The sequence below is a fragment of the Ovis aries genome, chromosome 3 (genome assembly GCF_016772045.2).
Source record: "Ovis aries strain OAR_USU_Benz2616 breed Rambouillet chromosome 3, ARS-UI_Ramb_v3.0, whole genome shotgun sequence".
NCBI classification, from domain to species: Eukaryota; Metazoa; Chordata; class Mammalia; order Artiodactyla; family Bovidae; genus Ovis; species Ovis aries.
Window position 1 is genome coordinate 144,717,884 of NC_056056.1, and position 26,099 is coordinate 144,743,982.

Below are 26,099 nucleotides of genomic sequence, written 5' to 3' on the forward strand. Positions count from 1 at the left end.
ATAAACAAACTGATTACTTTAAAGGGGGGAAAAAGGAAGGAAATTCTGACATATGCTACAACATGGATGAGCCTTGAAAACATTACGCTAAGTAAAATAAGCCACAAAAGGGCACACTGCCCTCACAAAAGGGCAGTTAGAGAGTGTGATTCCACTTTCATGAGGTACCTAGAGCAGTCAAATGCAGAGACAGAAAGTGGAACAGTGGTTGCCAGAGGCTGGGTAGGAGGCAGGGGGGAAAGGGGAGTTATTATTTAATGGTACAGACTTTCAGTCTAAAAAAATGATAAAGTTCTGGAGGTGGATGGTAGTGATGGTTGCACAAGACTGTTAATGTACCTAATGTTACTGAACTTAAAAATGATTAAAATGGTAAATTTTATGTTATGTATATTTTACCACAATAAATCAATAAGACTTTACCTGATGTAAAATTTAAATGGTTACAAAAATCAAAGAAAAAAATCACCATTTTAATAATAATAGGATAACTAAAACAATAAATAAAAAGTGACCATAGCTTTGTGTCACTAAAGGTTAATAGCTGAGAGTAATCTATTACAACATAAAATCACCTGGCAACATTTGCTACAGAAAAAGCTTCATTTTAAATATCTGTATTAGGTTAGCTAAGATATGACAAAGTCAAATTTTATTTAAAAGACATGAAAGATTTGTTGCAGAAATTTGGAATCAGATAGTTGCATCCCAAAGTAAGCACACATGTTAAGATGTCAGGGCTTGCCAATTAATCTGTAGATTCACCCTCATCCCAATAAAAATCTCAGCAGGATTTCTTGTAGATATGAGCAAGTTGATTCCAGAATTTTTATATAAAGGCAAAGGAGCTAGGATAGCCAGAACAATTTTGAAAAAGAAGTCCTGATTTCAAGATTTACTATAAATTCATAGTAATCAAGATAGCATGGTTTTGGCTAAAGGATAGACATATAGATCAATGGAATATAGAGAGTACATAATTAAATCCTCAAAGATATGGTCAATTAATTTTTGAAAGTGGTACAAAAGCAATTCAATGGAGAAAGGTTAGTTTTTTCAACAAATTGTGCTAGAAAAGTTGAATCCACATGTAAAATATAAATTTGATTCATACTTCACACTTTATATAAAATTTTGCTTAAAATGGATCATAGTCCAAAAGTAAAAATTTAAACCATTAGAGGAATGCATAGGAGGAAATCTCTGTGACACTGGGTTAGACAAACAGTTCTTAGGTATAACATCCAAATCATAGTCCTTAAAATATTTATATATTGGATTTCAACAAAATTAAAAATTCTTTTCCTCTGAAAAACCTCAAAGAAAATGAAAGATAAACAACAGACTGGAAGAAAATATTTGCAATTTACATACCTGACAAAGAACTTGTAAACAGAACATAACAAGAGCTCTTTACACGCAATGTACATGAGTGCTCAGGTGTGTCTGACTCTGTGACCTCATGAGCTGTAGTCTATCAGGCTCCTCTGTCCATAGCATTTTTCAGGCAAGAATACTGGAGTGGGTTGCCATGTCCTCTTCCAGGGGATCTTTCCAACCCAGGGATCGAACCCACACTTTTTTGTCTCCGGCATTATCAGGCGGATTCTTTACCACTGTGCCACCTGGGAAATAAAAGAAATACATATCTGTTTATATATTGTAGGTATACATATGCTTTACACATAGAATAAGATTTTTGCCACCAAGAACAAATTTTTATTAAAAAAAAAAAACAGTCTACGCAATGAAAGGTTTACAGTATTAAAACTTAAAAAAAAAAGAATAAATGGGGAGAAGAAATAGTATACTTAGCACTTCTTTATGGAGATTATTTCCAAAATAGCTCAACTATTCAGTTGTATCAAAATTAATTTTTCCTGAAGTAGGTACTATTCTCCATTATAGGCAGTCCTTGCCTTGCATGGGTGGTAGTGTCAATTAAATAACTTTAATAATTAATGGGGAAAATTATTATTCTTTGACCCTGGAAAAAATTTGTCAAAATATTAAAAAGTGTCAGTTATAAATGTTAAAGGAAATGAAAAAAAATTGTACCTAGTACACTGTAGTTTAAAATATTACAAACACTGAAAGTTAAAGTGTTATTTCATTGTTAAAAAACTAATCAAAAGTAATAGTATTTGCCTTTTTGTCAAGTAACTTACAACACTAGGTAAGCACTTTGTATATCCCACTGCAAATTGTCATACATTAAGTTTAGATTAGCTTCCACTTAAAGACAATAATTAGATATAACAGAATATTATTCAGTCATAAAAAGGAATGAAATTTTGATATATGGTACAACATGGATGGACTTTAAAACACTACGCTTAGAGAAATAAGCCAGACACAGAAGGACAAACATTCATTTATATGAAGCCCTTAGAATAAGAAAGTCAACAGAGACAAAAAGAAGAATAAAGGTTACTAGGGACTAGGGGGAACAAGGAGAACAGGGGTGTTAGTGTTTAATGGATACACAACTTTTGTTGGGGATGTCAGGTTGGTTTGTTTCTCTTCCTTGGTTCTTGTCTCAACACTACAAACATTTGGAATAATAGACTACAAGGTTTAAAACAACACACAACTTACAGCTCAGTTCAGTTCAGTTCAAGCACACAGATCTTTTCTTAGACATTCCCAAGACATGGGAGCGGGCTGACCTCAAAGAAGTTGTCCTCCTCCCAATCCCTCTTGGCTTTCACCCTTTTATACTTTCCATCTCCTTTTGTTGGTTGTGCCCTGTGTACAATAGTGCTTATACTCACCACCAGTCAAGAAAGGGGATGCAAATAGGCATATGTTCAAGGCCAACTGAAAATTGCTACTTATATAACAGGCCCTCTGTGTATGTCTTCCTGTGATTCAGTCTGTTGTAATCAGATCTACATATGTGTAGAATATTTATGAACGTTTAATGTATGCAGGTCAGGAAGCAACAGTTAGAACTGGACATGGAACCACAGACTGGTTCCAAATTGGGAAAGGAGTACGTCAAGGCTGTATATTGTCACCCTGCCTATTTAACTTATATGCAGAGTATATCATGAGAAATGCTGAGCTGGATAAAGCACAAGCTGGAATCAAGATTGCTGGGAAAAATATCAATCACCTCAGATATGCAGATGACACCAACCTTATGGCAAAAAGTGAAGAACTAAAGAGCCTCTTGATGAAAGTGAAAGAGGAGCTTGAAAAAGTTGTCTTAAAGCTCAACATTCAGAAAACTAAGATAGTGGCATCTGGTCCCATCACTTCATGAGAAATAGATGGGGAAACAGTGGAAACATTATCAGACTTTATTTTGGGGGCCTCCAAAATCACTGCAGATGGTGACTGCAGCCATGAAATTAAAAGACACTTACTCCTTGGAAGGAAAGTTATGACCAACCTAGATAGCATATTCAAAAGCAGAGACATTACTTTGCCAACAAAGGTCTGTCTAGTCAAGGCTATGGTTTTCCAGTGGTCATGTATGGATGTGAGAGTTGGATTGTAAAGAAAGCTGAGTGCCGAAGAATTGATGCTTTTGAACTGTGGTGTTGGAGAAGACTCTTGAGAGTCCCTTGGACTGCAAGGAGATCCAACCAGTCCATCCTAAAGGAGATCAGTCCTGGGTGTTCATTGAAAAGACTGATGATGAAGCTGAAACTCCAGCTCTTTGGCCACCTGATGCGAAGAGCTGACTCATTTGAAAAGATACTGATGCTGAGAAAGATTGAGGGCAGGAGGAGAAGGGGACGACAGAGGATGAGATGGTTGGATGGCATCACCGACTCAATGGACATGAGTTTGGGTAAACTCTGGGAGTTGGTGATGGACAGGGAGGCCTGGTGAGCTGCAGTCCATGGGGTCACAAAGAGTCAGGACATGACTGAGGGACTGAACTGAACTGAATTGGCTCCTAGCTGCCTAAGACACTTGATGAAACCCCTGTGGTTAGTTTGTATCCACTGTGTCCTTAGAATGTATGTGCTAGAGTTAGAGAAGACCCTGTGGTTAGTTTGCAGTATATCTGTGAGCTCTCCTGGGTATGTCTTGGGATTTAGAGATCGGCTTGCATTCCTTTCAGATAGACCACAATTCCTTGCTCATGCCTAAATTTCTACTAACAGGGATAACGAAAAACTGCTGGATATAGATAATGGTGATGGTTATACAACATTGTGATTGTATTTAACACCAGTAAATTATATAATTGTGAATGGCTTAAAAAGTTAAATATCATATATATTTAACAAAAAAATTTGAAAAGCTTAATAACAAGAAATAATTGCATTTAAAAAATGAGCAAAATTTTGAACAGACACTTCACCAAAGACGTGTAAATGCCTAATAAGTCCATGAAAAAAGTGCTCAACATTGTTTATCATAAAGGAAATACAAATTGAAAACAACGAGATGCTGTTGTATACTCTAAAGAATGGCTGTAGTTTAAAAAAAAAAAAAAGACTGATAATACCAAGTGCTGATGTATACTTGAAGCACCTAGAACTCTCATACATAGCTGGTGAGAATGTAAAATGGTACAGAACTTTGAGAAGATGTTTGGCAGTTTCTTATAAATTTGAACATAAAATGCCATGTGACCCAGCAATCCCAGTCTTAAGTATTTACTCAAGAGCAATAAAAATTCATACTCACATAAAACCTTGTATGCAAATGTTTATAGCAGGATTATTCATAAGCACCAGACTTGGAAATAACTCAATGTCCTTATACTAGAGAATGGATAAACAACTCGGGAATTCTACTCAGCAAAACAAGGAATGAAAACCATTGACACAAAGAACAGCACTGATGAATCTCAAACTCGTTATTCTAAGTGAAAGAAGCTGGGCTGGAAAAGCTACATACATCTGTCTGTATGATTCCATCTCTACAACATGCTAAAAAAGGCTAGAAAAGGTGGAGAACAGATCAGTAATTGCCAGGAGTTAGAGGATGAGGATAAGTTTGATTATATAGGGACTGAATGAAGGAAAGTTTTCAGCCATGAAACTGTTAACTACATCTTGCCTACTAGGGGAGTTAGGTGACTGTATGTATTAGTCAAAACTCAAAATAGAGTGAATTTTATTGTATAAAACTGAAATACATTTTTTTAAGAAGAAAACACACATTTAATAATGAAAAATGTAGTTAATTTAATAATCCTGGAGGGGAGAGTGGCCAAGATGGCAGAGTCCTGATCTCTGATCAGGAAGACCCTGATCTCAGGTCCTCCCATAGCACACCAAAATTACATCTATTTCCAGAGCAACTATGGCTCATAAAAATTGGAAGACTATCAGAAAACGTCTTCTACAACTAAACATATAAAGAAGGAACAAAAGCAAGATGAATGGGAGGAGTGGAGATACAGCGCCATCAAATTCATACCCCCAGGTATACAACCCACAAATTGAAGGACAATTACAATTTCAGGGGTTCTCCCCAAGGAGAAAGAGGTCAGAGCCCCACATCAATCTCCCTTGCCTGGGATTCTGCACCATGAAGACAAGTCCCTAGAACTTTGAAGGCCAGCAGGACTTATATTCAAGAGAGATAGAGGGTTGTGGGAAATAAAGACTCCACTCTTAAAGGGTATGTACAAATTCACATGATCTGAGATGTAGAGCAGAGGCAGTAATTTGAAAGGAACCTTGGTCAGATAAACTTGTTGATATTGGAGATACTGATATTGATATCAGAGAGTATCACAGAGAGTAAGAGATAACTGGGACTCACCCTGGGGACACAGATGCTGGCAGCACCCATTGCGAGAAACATCCTACCATTGGGCTTCCCAGGTGGTGCAGTGGTAAAGAAGCCATCTGCCAAAGCAAGACACTCAGGAGATGTGGGTTCAATCCCTAGGTCAGGAAGATGCCCTAGAGAAGGAATAGTTACCCACTCCAGTTTTCTTGCCTGGAAAATTCCATGGACAGAGGACTCTGGCAGGTTACAGTCCAGAGGACTGCAAAGAGCCAGACATGACTGACCACACACACACATCCTACCATCAGGACACTGGTGGTAGGAAGAGCCATTCTGGAATTTACTCTCTATCTTATTAGCGTTGGAACCTGGCCCCCGCTAGTCAGCACTAGTCTTGGAACACCCACAAGCCAAGCAGCTAGTGGGGGAGGGACACAGCCATACTCACCAGCAGGCCAGCTGTCTTAGGACCTCCTGAGTCCCCAGTTGCCCTGGGGACCCGATCTTATCTCCCAGAGGGCCCAGGATCTGGTGCCACCCACCAGTGGGCTAGCACTAGCCCTTGGACCCAGGCATCATAACCAGCCATCTAACAGAGCACTGCCCACCTGAGGGATAACACCAGATCTAGGAGACCCAGGCCCCACAGCCAGAGACCCTGGGACCCAGCTGCACCCATAAGTGGGCCAACATTAGTCCTGAGATCTTACCACCCCAACCAAGGAGTGGGCACTAGTTTCGGGACCACTGTGGCCTCACAGTCAGCCATGTCAGGACTCAGCTCACCCACCAGCAGGCTGCAGCCAGCCCCAGGATCTTCTAAGCCCCAACCCCACCCACAGGGGAACCAACGCCAGTCCTGGGATAACTGCGGTCCTAGAGCCAGAAACATCAAGACCCAGCACCCTACCAGGAGGCTGGCACAATTCTGGGATTGCATGGACTGCACTTCACCTGCCAGCAGGCTGACATTGGTTCTAAGATACCTTGGGATCCCAAGATAGCTGCTCCCGTATGTGGTTCCATCTACCAGAGGCCAACTTTAGCTCTACAATCCCTGGCCCTAAAACCAGCTACCTTGTGACCTGGCCTTGCCCACCAGTGGGCTGGCACCAGAACCAGGATTCCCCTGGTCATGCAGACAGCCATGATAGGACATGGCCTTGCCCATGAGTGGCCTGTAGCATCTGCACAAGTTAGGCCCTGGTAACCAAACAGATAATACAAAAAAGAACCAAACAGAGCTGAAGAATATAGTACCTGAACTAAAAGATACACTAAGGGGAGTCAGCAGTAGATTAAAATGAAACAGAGGAATGGATCAGTGACCTGGAAGATAGAACAGTGGAAGGCACTCAAGATGAACAGGAAAAAGAATTTAAAAAATGAGGACAGTTTAAGAAACCTTTCAGACAGCATCAAGCAAAACATTCATATTATACGGGTCCCAGAAAGAGAAGAGAGGGAGAAAGCAACAGAAATCATATTTGAGGACATACCAGCTGAAAATGCCTCTAACCTAGGAAAGGTATTAGACATCCAGGTACAGGAAACAGAGAGTCCCAAAGAGGATACAGCTAAAGAGAACCACATCAAGACATGTTGCAATTAAAATGGCAAAAATGAAAAATAAAGAGAGAAATAAAATTTGCAAGGGAAAAGCAGGTAATTCCCAGGCGGTGCAGCAGTAAAGAATCCACCTGTCAATGCAGGAAATGAAACAGACTTGGGTAACATCCTTAGGTCAAGAAGATCTCCTGAAGTAGGAAAAGTCTGCCTATTCCAGTATTTTTTCCTTGAAAATTCCATGGAGAGAGGAGCTTGGCGAGTTATAGTTCATGTGGTCACAAAGTGTTGGACATGATCGCGCATGGATGCAAACAAGGGAAAAGCAACAAGTTATGATGCTGTGAAACTGCTGCACTCAATAATGCCAGCAAATTTGGAAAACTCAGCAGTGGCCACAGGACTGGAAAAGGTTAGTTTTCATTCCAATCCCAAAGAAAGGAAATGCCAAAGAATGTTCAAACTACCGCACAATTGCACTCATCTCACATGCTAGTAAAGTAATGCTCAAAATTCTCCAAGCCAGGCTTCAGCAATACATGAACTGTGAGCTTCCTGATGTTCAAGCTGGTTTTAGAAAAGGCAGAGGAACCAGAGATCAAATTGCCAACATCCGCTGGATCATGGAAAAAGCAAGAGAGTTCCAGAAAAACATTTATTTCTATTTTATTGACTATGCCAAAGCCTTTGACTGTGTGGATCACAATAAACTGTGGAAGATTCTGAGAGATGGGAATACTAAACCACCTGACCTGCCTCTTGAGAAATCTGTATGCAGGTCAGGAAGCAACAGTTAGAACTGGACATGGAACAACAGACTGGTTCCAAATAGGAAAAGGAGTCCGTCAAGGCTGTATATTGCCACCCTGCTTATTTAACTTCTATGCAGAGTACATCATGAGAAACACTGGACCGGAAGAAGCACAGGCTGGAATCAAGATTGCCGGGAGAAATATCAATAACCTCAGATAAGCAGATGACACCACTCTTATGGGTGGTGAAGAGGAACTAAAAAGCCTCTTGATGAAAGTGAAAGAGGAGAGTGAAAAAGTTGGCTTAAAGTTCAACATTCAGAAAATGAAGATCATGGCATCTGGTGCCATCACTTCATGGGAAATAGATGCGGAAACAGTGGAAACCTTATCAGATTTTATTTTTTTGGGCTCCAAAATCACTGCAGATGGGGACTGCAGCCATGATATTAAAAGACGCTTACTCCTTGGAAGAAAAGTTATGACCAACCTAGATAGCATATTCAAAAGCAGAGACATTACTTTGCCGACTAAGGTCTGTCTAGTGAAGGCTATGGTTTTTCCTGTGGTCATGTATGGATGTGAGAGCTGGACTGTGAAGAAGTCTGAGCGCTGAAGAATTGATGCTTTTGAACTGTGGTGTTGGAGAAGACTCTTGAGAGTTCCTTGGACTGCAAGGAGATCCAACTAGTCCATTCTGAAGGAGATCAGCCCTGGGGTTTCTTTGGAAGGAATGATGCTAAAGCTGAAACTCCAGTACTTTGGGCATCTCATGCGAAGAGTTGACTCATTGGAAATGATTTTGATGCTGGGAGGGATTGGGGGCAGGAGAAGGGGATGAGATGGCTGGATGGTATCACTGACTGGATGGACGTGAATCTGAGTGAACTCCGGGAGTTGGTGATGGACAAGGAGGCCTGGTGTGCTGCGATTCATGGGGTTGCAGAGTTGGACACGACTGAGCGACTGAACTGAACTGAACTGATGTACAAGGAAATCCCTATAAAGCTATGGGATTTTTTTCCAGCAAAAAATCTGCAGGCCAGAAGGGAGTGGCATAAAGGTAAAAATCTACAACCAAAAGGGCTCCACCCAGCAACGTTTTGATTCAGATTTGAAGGAGATGAAAAGTTTTACAAACAAGCAAAATCTAAAAGAGTTTGGCACCACAAATCTGGCTTTATGAAAAATGTTAAAGGAACTTCTCTAAGTGGAAAATAAAAGGCCACACTAGAAATATGAAAATTATGAAAGGAAAAATAAATTGCACTACTAAAGGCAAATACACAGTAAAGGTAGTAGATCAATCATGTATAAAACTAGAAGGAAGGTAAAAAAGACAAAATTAGTAAAAATCATCTATATCTACTATAAGTAGTTAAGAGATACACAAACCAAAAAGATGTAAAATATGTTAAAAGCAGTTGAAAACAGTTAACACCTATCTTTCTCAAAATATTTCAAAATTTTCAGAGGAATAAATGCTTCCAAACTCGTTCTATGTGGACAGCATCACCCTGATACCAAAACCAGACAAAGATAACACACAAAAGAGAAAATACAGACCAATAAGACTGATGAACATAGACGTAAAATTTCTCAGCAAAGTCTTAACAAACTGTTTTCAATATACAGCAAAAGAGTCATATACTAAAATCGAGTGGGATTTATCCAACGGTTGCAAGGATGGATCAATATCTGCCAATCAATCACGTGATATAGCATATTAACAAATTTAAGAATAAAAATTATATGATCATCTCAATACATGTGGAGGAAGCATTTGACAAAATTCAACATCCATTTATGATAAAAACTCTCAACAAAGTGGGAACATACTTCAACATAATAAAGATCAACCCCCAGCTGACATATACTTCATGGTGAAAGCTGAAAGCATTTCCTCTAAGACCAGGAATAAGACAAGGATGCCTACTCTCACTTCTTTTATTCAACATAGTTTTGGAAGTCTTAGCCATGACAGTCAGACAAGAAAAATAAAAGGAATCTAAATTGGAAAGGAAGAAGTAAAACTGTCACTGTTTGAAATGGTACTATACATGGAAAATTCTAGTGATGCCATCAAAAGCTGCTGGAACTTCTCAAGGAATCTGGCAAAGTTTCAGGTTACAAAGTCAATATATAGAAATGTGTTGTGCTTCTATGCACTAACAATGAACTGTCAGAAAGAGAAATTAAGAAAATAATTTAATTTACAACTACATTGAAAAGAATAAAATACGTAGGATTAAATCTATCTAAAGAGGTAAAAGATCTGCACTCAGAAAACTATAAGAAGTTGATGAAGGCTGACACTGTGTCAAACTGAAGATGCCACAAACAGATAGGGAGATCTACTGTGTTCATGGACTGGAAGAATTAATATTGTTAAAATAGTTGCTGTACTACTCAGAGCAATCTACAGATTCGGTGCAATCTCTATCAAAATATTTTTGGCATATTTTGTGGAACTAGAACAAATAATTCTAAAATTTGTACAGAAACACAAAAGACCCTGAATAGGCAAAACAATCTTGAGAAAGAAAAAGCTGGAGACAGTATGCTCCTGGATTTCAAAATATACTACAAAGCCAAAGTAATCAAAACAGTGTGGTATTGGCACAAAACAAACACTGGTACAAAAACAAACAAAAACAAGCTTATTAGAGCTCAGAAATAAACCCACATTTACACAGACAATTAATCTACAGCAAAGGATCAAGCATGTACAATGGTGAAAAGACACCCTCTTTAGTAAATAGTGCTGGGAAAACTGCACAGCTACATGCAAAAGAATCAATCTGGATTGCTTTTTCACACCACACACAAGAGTTCACTCCAAATGAATTAGAGACTTAAAGGTGAGACCTGAAGCCTTAAGATTTCTAGAGGGAAATATAGGGAGTAAAATCTTTGATATTGGTCTTGGCAAAAATATTTTTCGGATATACCTTCTGAGACATGAGAACAAAAGCAAAAATAAACAAATAGGACTGCATCAAACTAAAAAGCCTGTTCCGCAGCAAAGGAAACTATTAACAAAACAGAAAGGCCACCTACTGCATGGGAGAAGATATTTGCAAATGATACATTTGATAAAAGGCTAATATCCAAAATATACAAAGAACACATACAACTCAACATCAAAAAGCCAACCCAACTAAAAAACAGTCAGAGGACATGAATAAACTTTTCCAAAGAAGACATATAGATGGTCAACAAACACATGAAAAGATACTCAATATCATCCATCAAGGAAATGCAAATCAAAACCACAAATATCATGGCACACCTATCAGAATGACTATTATCAAAAAGACAACAAATAAGTGTTAGCAAGGATGTAGAAAAAAGGACATCCTTGTGCACAGTTGGTGGAAATGTAAATTAGTGTAGCCATTATGAAAAATACTAAAGATATTCCTCAAAAGATTAAAAATAGAATTACTATATGATCTAGCAGTTCCATGTCTGGCTATTTACCCAGAAAAAAAAAAAAAAGAAAGAAAACTAATTCAAAAAGATACATCATCCCAATATTCACAGCAGCATTATTTACATTGGTCAAGATGTGGAAGAAAACAAAGTATCCACAACAAATGAATGGATAAATAATATGTAAGATATCTATCTATCTACACACACACAATGGACTTGTTGGTCAGTTGCTCGGTTATTTCAAACTCTTTGTGACCTCATGGACTGCAGCATGCCGGGCTTCCCTGTCCTTCACTATCTCCTGGAGTTTGCTCAGATTTATGTCCATTGAGTCAGTGATGCTATCCAACCATCTCATCCTCTGTCATCCCCTTCTCCTTCTGCCCTCAATCTTTCCCAGCATCAGGGTCTTTTCCAAAGAGTTGGCTTTTCACATCAGGGAGCCAAAGTATTGGAGCTTCAGCTTCAGCATCAGTCCCTCCAATGAATATTCAGGGTTGATTTCCTTTAGGGTTGACTGGTTTGATCTCCTTCCTGTCCCAGCGACTCTCAAGAGTCTTCTCCAGCTCTACAGTTCACAAACATCAGTTCTTCAGCACTCAGCCTTCTGTATGGTCCAACTCTCACATTTGTATGTGACTACTGGAAAAACCACAGCTTTGACCATAATCTGCCATAAAAAGAAGCCTAGCCATTTATAACAACATGGATGGACCTGTAGGGTGGGTATTATGCCAAGTGAAATAAGTCAGACAGAGAAAGAAAAATACTGTATGATTTTACTTACATGTGGAATCTAAAAAAAAAAAAAAAAGATGAACAAACACAACCAAATAGCAACAGACTCATTGATACAGAGAACAAACAGGTAGTTGCCAGAGAAGAGGGCAGTGGAGGGAGAAGAAAAATAGGTGAGAGAGATTGAGAGGTACAAACTTTCATATATAAAGTAAATAAAATGTACAGGCTTCCCTGGTGACTCAGATGGTAAAGAGTCTGCATGCAATGCAGGAGATCCCGGTTCAATCCCTGGATCAGGAAGATCCCCTGGAGAAGGAAATGGCAACCTGCTGGGGTCCAGCCCCGGTGGATCCAGGGTAATTCGAAGGGGAGATGGAGTCGGCGTCTTAGGAAAAAGCTATTTAATTAGAAATATAAAGAGAGATTAGAAAAGAATAGTGTAGTAAGAAAATTAGTGGAGAAAAAGAGGCTGAATAACTTGGTTTACATGGAAAACCAATAAAACTCCAAGACAAGGAAATTTGCACCATCTACGTAGGCCACTGGCGCCCGCTTGAATAGCGGAGGGTGCCCCGCCTTGGGCTCTCTCTTGCGTGGGTCTCAGAAGCCAGAGCAAGTAAGTAGACATGGCGAGCCTCCACGCTCCAGATGGGAATTCAGCCAGAAAAACGGAGAACAAGAAAGAACGACATGGGGGAATCAGTCTTTCCAGAAACTGATCTGTTTTCTTTATTTTCAGGTTTGCTTATATACTATATACTTTTTGTTACACATAGAGATAGAATACAGAGTCATGTGGGGTCAGCAGACCTGACCCTTGTCAAAATCAGGTGCTTCATATAAATGTATTCAAAGGTCTTAGGGGTTTTACATCATCTGGCCATGAGGCCTGCTGACATTTTATGGCCCTTTCTGATTAATGGTCAGTCACCCAGAAAACTTAATTTTATCCAGGGGTGATTTTTTCTTAAACCAGGTGCCACCCTCTGAAGGTACCAGACAAAATTGCATTCCTATAGGGTGAGGGTATAATGGGTTACAATTAAGAAAGGAATTTACTTAGCCTAAGGTTTAACATGATTAATATCAAAGGTTAATACTTATTTCTCCTATATGCTAGTTATATTCATTAGTGTGTATAAGGGCAAGGAATATGGAGACTTAGCAGCAAATATTGGCCCAACAAATGAAAACCCTTCACCAGTATAATTTCTAACCAACCCACTATACTAATAATTTCTAACTTCTCAAAAGAATCTGTATTTAGAAAGTTTAAAGCATCTTGTGCCTCTCACGGTTGGGAGGCTATAAATAATCACATGTGGCCAGACGAACCTGTTCAGGCAGGCTAGAGAGCCTTCAGAAGAGTTTGTAAGTTGAAGCACTCTTGTCACGCCCAGGAATTTTTATTGACTGGAGCTGCACGTTAACTCCTTCTCTGAGAGAGGTGGTGGGGACAGCCCCCCGTAAAGTCAGAGGTGTAGGTGAGAGCATGAAGCAGTAAAGTAGGCAGACTCTGGTTTTGGGGGTAGATGCTCGGGAACAGGGGTCTCCTGAGGCTCGATCCGCCTTTGCATATGCCGAGCTTCCTTCCTCATGACCTTTGCCACAGGCGGAGTTCCTCACGCTGGCTTCCGGCAGCAACCCACTCCAGTATTCTTGCCTGGAAAATCCCATGGACAGAGGAGCCTGGTGGGCTATATTCTACGGGGTCACAAAGAGTCAGACATGACTGAGTGACTAAGCACACACAGGTATGCAAGGTACAGTATGGGGAATATAGTGAATAATTAAATAACATTTTTGGTTGGTGATAGGTGGTAACTAGACTTATCATGCTGTTAATTTTGAAATGCATAGAAATATCAAATCACTAAGTTGTATACCAGTATCTAACAGTGTTGTAGGTCAGTTATACTTCTAAAACAAACAAGCAAAAAACTCATAGGAAAAAAGATCATATTTCTGTTTATCAGAGGTTGGAGGGGTAGAGGGAGGCAGAATTGGAAGGCTGTCAAAAGGTACAAACATTCAGTTACAAGATAAACAATGCAAGGAATGTAATGTACAACATAATTAACCCTGCTGTATATTTACAAGAAAGTTGTTAGTGTAAATCCTGAGTTCTCATTACAAGGAATAAAGCTTTTCTATTTGTTTAATTTTGCATCTATATTACATGATGAATTTTCACTTAATTTACTGAGATAATCATTTCATGATATATGTAAGTCAAATCATTTGGCTGTACACCTTAAACTTATAATGCTGTATGTCAATTATGTTTCAATAAAACTTGAGGAAAAAGTAATCCTGCAGATCAATCAAGGTGATTAGTGAAACACTGAATATACGATCAAGAAATATAAAAATATGAACACAAATACTGCACCATTTGTGAGATGTGCTAATTAATGTAAACCTTTTACCAGGCATGACAATGACAAAGTGATTTTGCAGTATTTTGCACCAAAAACTGTCTTTCAAACATACATTGGTAAATGGATCACTATATTTCACTGTGATGATAAACCCAAGCCATATTTTAAAGAATACTCTAGAATTAACTCCTATATTATATGGTAATAGACAAAAACAGATGAACAAATTTTGCCAACAGATGAGTCATTCTGCTATCTGATAAAACTGAAAAGGCAGTGGGAAAAAAGCCTTGCTGTCTAAAAACATCAGAGACATTTATCTGGGGGTGAGGGGTACCTCTACTAGGGGAGCTAAAAGCAAATGTGGAAACTCAAAACCATCAAAGTAAAGCTGCTTATCCTTCTAGCAACTGGCATGACATCATATACGTGAAATCTTACTTGGACATCTTATCACACAGAAATGCTTTGATGTCAGTTTAGAATCAAGGATTCTATATGCTTTTTAAATAATCAGAGATTTCTATCTTCATAAACTGTTACAAAGTTCTTTTGTTAAAACAAGTTAAGACAAGATTGCTTTTTTAAAATGATGACATCTAGCATTTGTAAATGTATTAACTGTAGGGAGAACATATATGTGTGTTTGAAATGAGGATATAACTGAGGATATGTGTATACATATATATATACACAGATATACATATACATATCCTCAGTTAAGCTTAAAATTTATGCTTGGAAGGACTTTAGAAACTTTCAAACCTATAAAATTCTGTTATTTCAAAGTAGTTCATGAGTTTTATAGCAATTTAGTCATGGAAATACATATCATGATAAACATTCCAATTAACTTTGGTAATTTTTCTCCATAACAATAAGAAATTATAGGATTTGTAGAGACCAAGTGTTTAGGCAGCTGCTACCAACAGTGAGAGGTATTTGAGCTATGGACTTGATTCAAATAGCAACTAAGACTCCATGTGTGGATGGAATGCTAGAATTTTATACCTGAAAGGGACATGAGAGATTTTTGAGTACAATCCTCTCATTTTACAAGTAAGGAAACTGAGGACCAGAGAAGCCTAATGATAGATATATTTAGATACCAACAAACAGCTAGATAAAAAGCAGTTCCAGTGTAGGAAAACCAGAACCGAGTCAAATATCTTACAACCTTCAGCTGATTGTATACTTCTCTCCTTGTTTTAATCCAAAAGGTGGATAATTTTTATTATCTATCAACTTCTAGTTGCCTGGAAGGGCACAGGGAACCCTGAACAGAAGAAATCCTGCTGTTTGACCTGGTTACCACACAGGGGTCTTCAGTGAGCCCAGGGAGGATGGACTGCCTGAAAATTCACCACGTTTTTAAGGCTTTCAAGCCTCACTGGCTTTCAGGGCAAAGGCTGATGGTGAAAGGAAATGTTCATATTGAGTCTACTGTGTACTCAGCACAGAACTTTACATATATCAGCCCACAGTAATTCTATGAGGCAAGTATTAGCATAATTACCATTTTATAGATGAGGAAACTCAGGTACAAAAAGGTTAAATAACTTGTCCAATGTTATGCAGGCAGCAGTAAATTGTAGAGCTAGGATAAGCAACTGTTAGTCTGGCTCTAGCCATTCTGCTAAGGTACCTCAAAAGAATATTAATAGCATTCTTTCTAAGAGGGTTTCCTGGTGGCTCAGACAGTGAAGAATGTCAATCCTTGAGTCAGGAAGATAGCCTGGAGAAAAGAATGTCTCCTCACTCCAGTATTCTTGCCTGCAGAATTCCATGGACAGAGGAGCCTGGTGGGCTACAGTCCATGGGGTTGCAAAGACCTGGACACAACTGAGTTACTAACATATACACATACATCCTTTCTAAGGGACTGTTGACAATCGACTTGTTTAATCTGCATTATAATCCTATAAATATCTAATATTATTAACTCTACTTCATAAATGTAAAACCTGGGGGACAGGTTAGGTAAATTTAAGGTAACACAGCTACTGAGTTTCAGAGCCAGAATTTGAATCCAAGCAAACTGGCTGGGTAGATAATGTCATTAAGTGTTGGTTAAGCAAATGGTTTTGTTTTGCTTATTGCCAACATTTATTCACATTAAAATTTGAAAATATATTTAATCTTTACTTCCCTGGTGGTACAGTGGTTAAGAATTCACCTGCCAATGCAGGGGACATGGATTTTATCACTGGTCTGGGAAGATTCCCCATGCCATGGAGCAACTAAGCACACACACTACTACTGAGGCAGTGTGCCACAACTACCAAAGCGCCCTCGCCTAAAGCCTGTGCTCTGAAACGAGAGAAGCCACCGCAATGAGAAGCATGCACGCCACAAAGAAGAGTGGCCCCTACTCGCTGCAACTAGAGAAAGCCTACAGCAGTGAAGACTCAGTGTAACCAAAAAAATATTTTAAAAATATACATTTAATCTGAGAAATGTCAAGCAATAGGTAACTTCTAAAATATGTTACTTTAATATATTACCGATATACTTTTTTTTCAAGAATATAATGTGCTAATGAAATGTACTATTTAAGTGGCAATGTGTTTGCTGCAAGAAATCATTGCAAGAATGGCTGGAGTTTTATTCATACTATTGCAAAAACTAATGCTAATTCATTTTCTTATGAAGCTATATGTGACAACAGATTGAAAATTCTCCTTAAACATCTGTCTCTAAGATTATATCTCAGGGAAATATTACTTTCACTAGTAATGTTTCAGTTATGTTTATGTTATTGGCAGAAAGATTTGGGGTACTTAATAAAATTTTCAGATAGTTTACAGTAGACTTCTTTGGGTCAAACATGTTAATAAAACATAGTTAAAATATATTTGACTTTATACTAGAGTTTCTAAGTGTAGCTCCATAATTACTGTATTTTATATGGAAATTCTATAAAATTACGTAATATATAATTAAGGATGAAGTCTTTACAACTGTGGAGTTTATTACCATGATCCTTTTTATAATAAATACAATGCCATTAATTTGCTTGGCTATCGGATATGCACATGGAGTTGCTTTCCTTGCACTCCTCTCATATTGAAGGTAAAGATGTGTGAAGGCACCTAACAGAGTTAGTGATGTAGTATGACTGCAGTTGGGCTTCCCTGATGGCTTAGACAGTAGAGAATCTGCCTACAAATGCAGGAGACCCAGGTTTGATCCCCTGGGGAAGTGAATGGCTACCCACTCCGGTACTCTTGTCTGGAGAATCCCATGGACAGGGGGAGCCTGGTGGGCTACAATCCATGGGGCTGCAGAGAGTTGGACACAACTGAGCAACTAAACATGCATGCACAAAGATTATGTCAGTTTTGAACCCTCTGATTTCTAGGAATATCAAATTCACGTCCTTCTCAACAGCTAATCCAACCACACCATATTAAATATTCTCATAGACTGTGGAAGTGAAAAATAAAAGTCACTCAGTCATGTCCGACTCTTTGTGACCCCATGGACTAGTCCATGGAATTCTCCAGGCCAGAATACTGGAGTGGGTAGCCTATCCCTTCTCCAGTGGATCTTCCCAACTCAGGAATCGAACTAGGGTCAACTGCATTGCAGGTGGATTCTTTACCAACTGAGCTATGAGGGAAATTTTTCATAGGCTATAAATTTTTCCAAAAAATTTCAGTAAGATCAATAAGGAAAAATATAAAAAACCTATCCCAGAGTCTTGTGTTAAAACCTTAAATGGCACTAATAGAATTGATAAGAAAATACAGAGATAAAAGTGGAGTTGGTAAAGAATAATAGGAAACCTTAAAAGAAGAAAGTATGTCAATAGAAAACTAAAATGAAAGAGGAAAACTTGAAAAGGCAATATCTGCAGAAAACAAAAGAAGGAAAACAAAAAGAAAAAACACAATAGCAAAGTGAAGGAGAAATGAACATAAGTTAATGAGAATAATAGAAGCCAAAACAGAAAACTGAAGAAGACCAGAAAACCAAAGCATACATTTTTAACAAAAAATATTTTTTGCCATACCACATGGCTTGTGGGATCTTAATTCCCTGATAAGGATTTGCACATACACCGTCTGTAATGGAAGCATTGAATCCTAACCACTGGAGTGCCAGGGAAGTCCCCAACAGAAAGATTTTTAACAAAAAATCATTAAGAATGGTAATATTTATATTTAATACTCAAATAGCTGTGCATATTAAAATTGACCCTATTATGAGGTAAGTAGATATCCTTTGCACCAAAGGGAAGTCACAGTGCAGATCGCTAGGGCTTTGGAAAAAAATCCATGTTCTCTATTTCAGATAATTCTTCTTTTTAGAAAGAGCTCCTATCTTGCCATTTAGTTGTGGGTAGAGACTGAATGCCTAACCATAGAACATCAAGTGATCATAGTAACTGAGCTTTCTTTTACGAAATGAGTGTTATTTGGACCACCAAATGATAAGGTTGAGTGTGCTTGGCAGAAATCTATTATCAAATAAGATATTGGATTTGAACAAAGATGAAAGATACAAGTAATTGCATGAGGAGTCCTTCAACAGTGATTCTTCCTCTCCTTCAACCTATACTTCTGGCCTTGCGGGAGTTTCTTATCACTGGTTTATCCAGGAGGAAGATAACAAATCCAGCACTGGTTTCCAAATGATTCTTCATGATTTGCTGGCATACAGGCACATGATTGCATCATTATAGTTCCAGTGGAGAGATAGTTCTGGAGAGCAGTAACAGAGGAGAAATTCTTCTAATGAGCATAATTGAGAGCAACACATTTGAATGCCCACGTTATCTGGACTGAAACACGATCAGAAATATGGATCTTCAGTGATTCACCAGCACTTGCTAACATTTGGACTGGATTGTCAGGGACTCGAAGAAGACAAGATTGGAATATTGATACAAGAAGGTCTGGGGAAGAGGTATATGAATGGCTCTCGCAGAACACAGACAGGGTGTAAAGATATTTGTTCCGTGCAAATATTTATCAAAGGGTATCACTTGAAGAGAAGGCTTTCAATAATCAGGTGGACAAAGTGATGCTCTCTTGATGTCTATAAGCCACTGTCCACAGCCACCCCAATGCTTTCTTAATGGATCCATGTGTAAAATGGTCATATGTCTTGAAATTGAGGCTCTGCACGGGCTCAGCAATATTGTCTGCTCAGGAAGGCAGACCTTGCAGCCTTGCTACAAATTAGCTGAATTACCAAATTACCACTGAGTGCTCAACTAATTAACAGCACAACCAACACTCGGTCTTCTATTTGATATCCTTCTTGGAGGGACAAGCCAGCTATCTGTTGAGTACTTTGGACTACTTCCCTCATGGAAGAGGACAGAAATTTTTTTACTGGATTATACATATAGACATACACACATATTATAGCCCTACCTGCTTCTGCTGGCATCACCATCCATGGACTCATAAAACGTCTTACTTATTTTCACTCTATTCTGTACAACGCTGGTTCTGATTAAGTACCTGGCCTGACAGAACAGTGGAGTGCCTTACTCAAGATTCAGTCAGTTTGAAGACAACATCCAAAATGTGGTTTATCTCCCATCTTTCATCATCCACATCTCACATCTTAAAAGGCAGCACATGCTTTGAATCAGAGCCCAGGATGTGGTACAGTCCTTCCCATAGCCAGACTAAAGAGTGGAATAAAAAGGGTGGAAGGGGGAGTGGCTCTTCTCACTATTATACCTAAAAACCCAATTGCAGAGTTTTTGCTTTCCATCCCCCTAACATCAAACTCTAAAGATCAGGAGATCCTGATTCCTGGGGTAGGAATACTTCTATCAGGGACCACAACAATGGTTCTTTTACTGGACTGGAAGATGAAACTACCCGAATGGACGTTCAGGGCTCCTCACGCTTCTGAACCAGCAGATTAGCTTTTTTTGGATGGAGAGATTGATCTTGATTATGAAGGGAAAGTTGTGTTCCTGGAACACTGTGAGGGTAGGAAGGACTATGTCTTCAACCCAGAATGCTATTGAGTGCATCTCTTAGTACTTCTATGTCCAAAAGTAAAATTTAATGCAAATTTCAGCAACCAAATCAAGGCAGGACCACTGAGCATTTAGAAATGAAAGACTGGGTCACCTTTTCAATCTGAATTCATCTGCACATTCTTACAGATCCACACTCCTTTGTCCACAATTCTGTAATCAAAAAGCATTGAAAATTGAGAGCATTTTCACATTTTGCCTGATCTGTAATCATTCAGCAGTAAAACTTGAGTAGAACTGATGTAAGGTAACTTATAGACTTTATTTTCCCACTTAGTGTGAATATTTATGTTTTGCAGAAACATTAATGCATCTGATTATAGGTTACTGCTTCAGAAGTCATGTGGAGTATTAGGTAATTATGCAGTATTTGGAACATACTTTTGAAAATCCCAAATATATTATTTATGAAACATATCCAGCCTTTAAGGGTTTCAGATGAGGATTGTGAGGCTGTACCAGCAGTGTTACAAGAATGTGCTGGACGTGTTAATTAAAAAAATTTTTGCTGAACTTTTTCACTAGTGTTATGGGGTGAATTCTGCCCCCCCCACTGCCCCCGCCATTCACATTGAAGTACTCCTAGTACCTCAGAATGTGACTGTTTTTGAAGATAGGGTCTTCAAAGAGGTAATTAAGATAAAATGAGGTCCTTAAAGAAAGAAAATGAAGTCGCTCAGTCGTGTCCGACTCTTTGCGACCCCATGGACTGCAGCCTACCAGGCTCTCCGTCCATGGGATTCTCCAGGCAAGATGGAGTGGGTTCCCTTTTTCTTCTCCAGGGGATCTTCCCGACCCAGGGGTCGAACCCAGGTCTCCCACATTGCAGGCAGATGCTTTAACCTCTGAGCCACCAGGGAAGCCTTAGGTTAGGCCCTATTCCAACATACTGTTACTGTTAAGTCACTTCAGTCGTGTCCGACTCTGTGCAACCCCATAGACGGCAGCCCATCAGGCTTCCCTGTCCTGAGAAGATGAGGTTAGGACACATACACAGAGAAAAGACCACATGAAGAAACAGAGAGAAAGCAGCCATCTGAAAGCCAAGGAAAGAGACCTCAGAAGAAACCAACCTCGCCGACACCTTGATCTTGGACTTCCAGCCTCCAGAATTGTGAAAAGATACATTTCTGCTGCCGAAATCACCTAGTCTGTGGTATTTTGTTTTGGCATCCTAGAAGCTAATACAACTGGTAACATATAATTTTTATAACCAACAAAATAACAAAATACACTGACAACTAAACAAAAACCTATCAACCTTTTAAAGTATGATTGGTTTTACAGATGTAGCTTATTATTGTTATACTTTATTTTGAGTTCTTTCAGGGAGGGTTTATAGCTTCAGTTCAGTTCAGTCGCTCAGTTGTGTCCGACTCTTTGCGACCCCATGAATTCGCAGCATGCCAGGCCTCCCTGTCCATCACCAAATCCTGGAGTTCACTCAGACTCACGTCCACCGAGTCCGTGATGCCATCCAGCCATCTCATCCTGGGTCGTCCCCTTCTCCTCCTGCCCCCAATCCCTCCCAGCATCAGAGTCTTTTCCAATGAGTCAACGCTTCGCATGAGGTGGCCAAAGTACTGGAGTTTCAGCTTGAGCATCATTCCTTCCAAAGAAATCCCAGGGCTGATCTCCTTCAGAATGGACTAGTTGGATATCCTTGCAGTCCAAGGGACTCTCAAGAGTCTTCTCCAACACCACAGTTCAAAAGCATCAATTCTTTGGCACTCAGCCTTCTTCACAGTCCAACTCTCACATCCATACGTGACCACAGGAAAACCATAGCCTTGACTAGATGGACCTTAGTCAGCAAAGTAACATCTCTGCTTTTGAATATGCTATGTATGTTGGTCATAACTTTTCTTCCAAAGAGTAAGCGTCTTTTAATTTCCTGGCTGCAATCACCAGCTTTCTGCCTAATGTATACCATTTTTTCCCTCAAATTCAAGTTGATAAGCAAGATGGCACTCATTTCAGTTATTAGCTCCTGTTGCCTAATAACTATATACAAAACCTTAATACATATTTTTTATTGTCATTGTTATGCTTGTCTTATGGTATAAGCTTAGAATTCATCAGAACATCCTGGGGGCTCTGGGATCCAAGGTCAAGTTTCTGATCTAAAGCCAGTGCACTCAATCTTTTTTATCCACTTCCACAGAGAACAGAATCCTGTGTGCAGGATCCCACACAGAGTTTCAGTAACTTCTCCAGTCTTCACCATTCTTGGAAGCATAACAGAATGGAAATTAATATTATTATATCAATGATCCAGGGAGATTTTAATTTTTTGGCTGCGCCATATGGCTTTTGGAATCTTAGTTCTTTGAGCAGGGATCAAACCTTGACCGCCTGCAGTGGAAGCATGAAGTCCTAATCACTGGACCGCCAGGGAATCCAGGGATTAATTTTAAAAAGGTATATCATTAGTAAACTTCAACAATTTGGTCCTCCCCAGAAAATGAATTTCTGGTTCTTTTATACGGACTACTTTGAAAAGCTGTAAAGTACAGTTTGAAGGGCTGTTGTAAATTTCAGCATAACAGGCTCTAAGTCTTGGTATGAAAAAAATACCTCATTGTAGAACTGTGACACAGGTGAATGTATTTGTTCTGAGAATATTTATTGACTGCCTACTATGTGTCAGACTATCCTAGATGCAATGATGAAGACAATAAATAAATGTTCCTACATTTCTTGAGTTTATGAATCAGAGATGAAGTTTAGTTCATAGTGTGTGTGTGTGTGAGTCGTTCACTTGTGTCCAGCTCTTTGCGGCCCATGGATTGTAGCCTGCCGGGTTCCCCTGTCCATGGGATTCTCCATGCAAGAACACTGGAGTGAGTTGCCATGCCTTTCTCAGATGATCTTCCTGATCCAGGGATCAAATCCAGGTCTCTTGCATTGCAGGAAGATTCTTTACCGTTTGAGCCACCCAGGGAAGTACTGTTTCATAATGGTGTTTGCCGTATTCTAGCAAAATGGTGATTTGCAGCACTGGGGATTTCTAGAGTGCTCCATTTGCTTTTCTTTTGATTCAAAAATACGTTGTTGCCATCTTGCCATCTTTTGCAAGTAGGCCAGTTTTTGTTAATCTCATTGATAGTCTATCCAGTTGAGGAATTTAAAAACATCACAATACCTTAGAGCAGAAGGAACTTGAATTGAGATAATAATTTTAACCCCTTTATTTCACAGATGGAAAAAAGGAAATGACTTACCTAAACCTACGCATTGCATTACTGAGAGATTGAAGACTAGGCCTTATATCTCTTGTGTGCCTTCCTTACAGTTCCCGGGTTTCTGCATCGAGGTATGAATTGTAAGAAGCGATGCTTGCCAAAAATACACGTGGTACAATAAGCTCAGAAATGGCTGTAAACTGAAACCAAAAAGTAAGGCTTGAAAACAGACACACAAAAAACCAACTTGTGGTTACCAAAGGGGAGAGGGAAGCAGGGAGGGGCAAATTAGGGATTAACAGACACAAACTAATATGTATAAAATAGATAAGCAACAAAGATATATTGTATAGTACCCAGAATTATAACCATTATCTTGTAATAACTTATAATGGGAGTATAATCTGTAACAATATTGAATCACTATGCTGCAGCCTGAAATTGATGTTAAGTCAACTATACTTCAATTGAAAAAGAAAAGAAAGAAAACATGACTTGGTGAAAGACTGACAGGATATTTGAGCTCTAACCTGGCCAGTTCATTAAAGAAAACATTTAACCTGGTCCCTAAATTCCTTGTCTTTCAAATGTAGTTAGGCCAGTTGATGAGAACATTTGCATAGTACAAATGTGTAAATTTCCAGACCTTTAAAACACAAATTTGTGTAAAGAGATTTACAAAGTGCCAGCACATAGTGCTAAAGAGTGTGTTTTTTTTAAAAAAAATTATTTTAATTAGGCCAAGTCTGAGAGCCTAAGCAAAGTTCTTAATCAGCGAGGTGACAGAATGTTACCAGAATTTTATTATTAATCTGGTTGTGAATTACTGAATAGGTTGAGGAGGTGGGGCTGGAGCTGAGAGACGAGTTGGATGGCAACTGCCAGAGTCCAGGAGGGCATCCAGTAGGCTGAGGTAATCAGACCTGGGAGGACAGTGTTTTGTTTTTTTTTTTTTTTTAATTTTTAATTGAAGGATAATTACAATATTGTGTTGGTTTCTGCCCTACATCAACATGGATCTGCCATAGGTATACATATGTCCCCTCCTTCTTGAGCCTCCCTCTCTCCTCCCACTCCACCTACCCCACCCTCCTGGGTTGTCACAGACCCCCGGTTTGAGTTCCCTGAGTCATACAGCAAATTCCCACTGGCTCTCTATTTTACAGATGTTAGTGCGTATGTTTCCATGCTACTCTCTCCATTCATCCCACTCTCTGAAAGTGTTCTTTCCTTAACAACGTTCACGGCATATGCAAGCTCGTTATTTAAAAAGAAGAAAAAAGGTCTTATGAGTGTTTTCTTCATTGTTTTTTTTGAACCAGTTACTGTAGAAGCCTGGGAGTCGAGAAGAGCGCATCTGCAATTAAACCAGGGTTAGAGTCCTAGCTTTATCCTTTTCTAATTATGTAATATAGAGGAAATCACCTAACCTCTCCCGAGCCTCAGTTTCTTTTCCTCCGGAATAAGGGCAACAATCCTTACTTGGTAGAGCATTCGCGTGCACAAAACCAAGTGGCTTAAAGCACCTAGCAATGGCGCTCACTGGTGCCTCCCGCCTGCCCCCGGGGATCCTTCGGGCTGGGGCGGACGCGCCAGGCCCGGAGAGCGGTTCTACCTGGAGACCGCGGCCGCGCACTCTGGTCCGGAGCCGAGCTGACCTCCGAAAGCCGGCCCACCTTGGCCCAGGCTTCGGGCGGGATGGCAGAAGATAACCCTGACAGAGAGGCTCGGGGGACGCCCAAGGGAAGCGGGCGGCTCGGGGCAGAGAGGCGGCGACGGCGTTGGAGGCTGCGGCGGCCACCCCCACGCCGCCGTCAGCGAACTCCCCGCGAGTGCTGGGCCGCGCTGGCCGCGTTTGAAGTCTCCGGCGCGGCTGCTGGTTGGCTGGCGCGGGTCACGTGGCCCAGGCAGGAGTTTCCCCGACAGCTGGAGGCTGCGTGGGATCCGGCGGCGGCTCCGGAGCTCGGCGGCGCGGCCTTCCCCACCCCCTCCCTCCCTCCTCCCCCGCCCGCTTCCGCCCGGCTTATTATCCTCCTTATTGACAAACAGAGCGGCTGCGGCGGCGACTCTCGGCGTGCGTTTGTAGCCAAGTCATGGGAGACAAGAAGAGCCCCACCAGGTAACAGCGCCCGGGCCCCCGGGCCTGGACTGTGCAGGCGGCGGGGCCCTTGCGCCGGGCTTCGGGCGGCCGCCACGCTCGCCGCCGGGGCAGCGGGGCGAGAACGGGGGCGGTGCCGCCGCTGTGCGAGCGCTGCCGCGTGAGGGGCCGGCGCCGGCCGCCCCACAATGGAGCCGCGATGGCGGCGGCTCCGGGTGTCCAGCG

At 40.2% G+C, this 26,099-nt stretch overlaps 2 protein-coding genes across 8 annotated transcripts in view; one reads left to right on the top strand and one right to left on the bottom strand.

Moving 5' to 3' along the window:
• Positions 1-630: 630 nt before the first annotated feature.
• On the bottom strand, positions 631-25,871 carry LOC132659532 (uncharacterized). The gene is made up of 4 exons (XM_060413669.1): positions 25,824-25,871; positions 25,207-25,652; positions 23,816-23,976; positions 631-1,625 (listed from the first exon to the last, which is right to left on the bottom strand). The coding sequence occupies exons 1-3, from the start codon at positions 25,869-25,871 to the stop codon at positions 23,859-23,861; spliced, it is 612 nt and encodes a 203-aa protein (XP_060269652.1). The 3' UTR covers positions 631-1,625; positions 23,816-23,858.
• The window catches only part of YAF2 (YY1 associated factor 2), an 85,574-nt gene continuing 85,156 nt past the window's right edge, over positions 25,682-26,099 (top strand). For all 7 annotated transcript variants that reach the window (XR_006059335.2, XR_003588817.3, XR_003588816.3 and 4 more), the window contains exon 1: positions 25,682-25,895. Coding sequence is in view for 2 of the 7 variants with exons in the window: in XM_027967438.3 (XP_027823239.1) it covers positions 25,870-25,895 (26 nt within the window). In the remaining 5 variants the exon portion in view is untranslated. The remainder of the gene's footprint in view (positions 25,896-26,099) is intronic.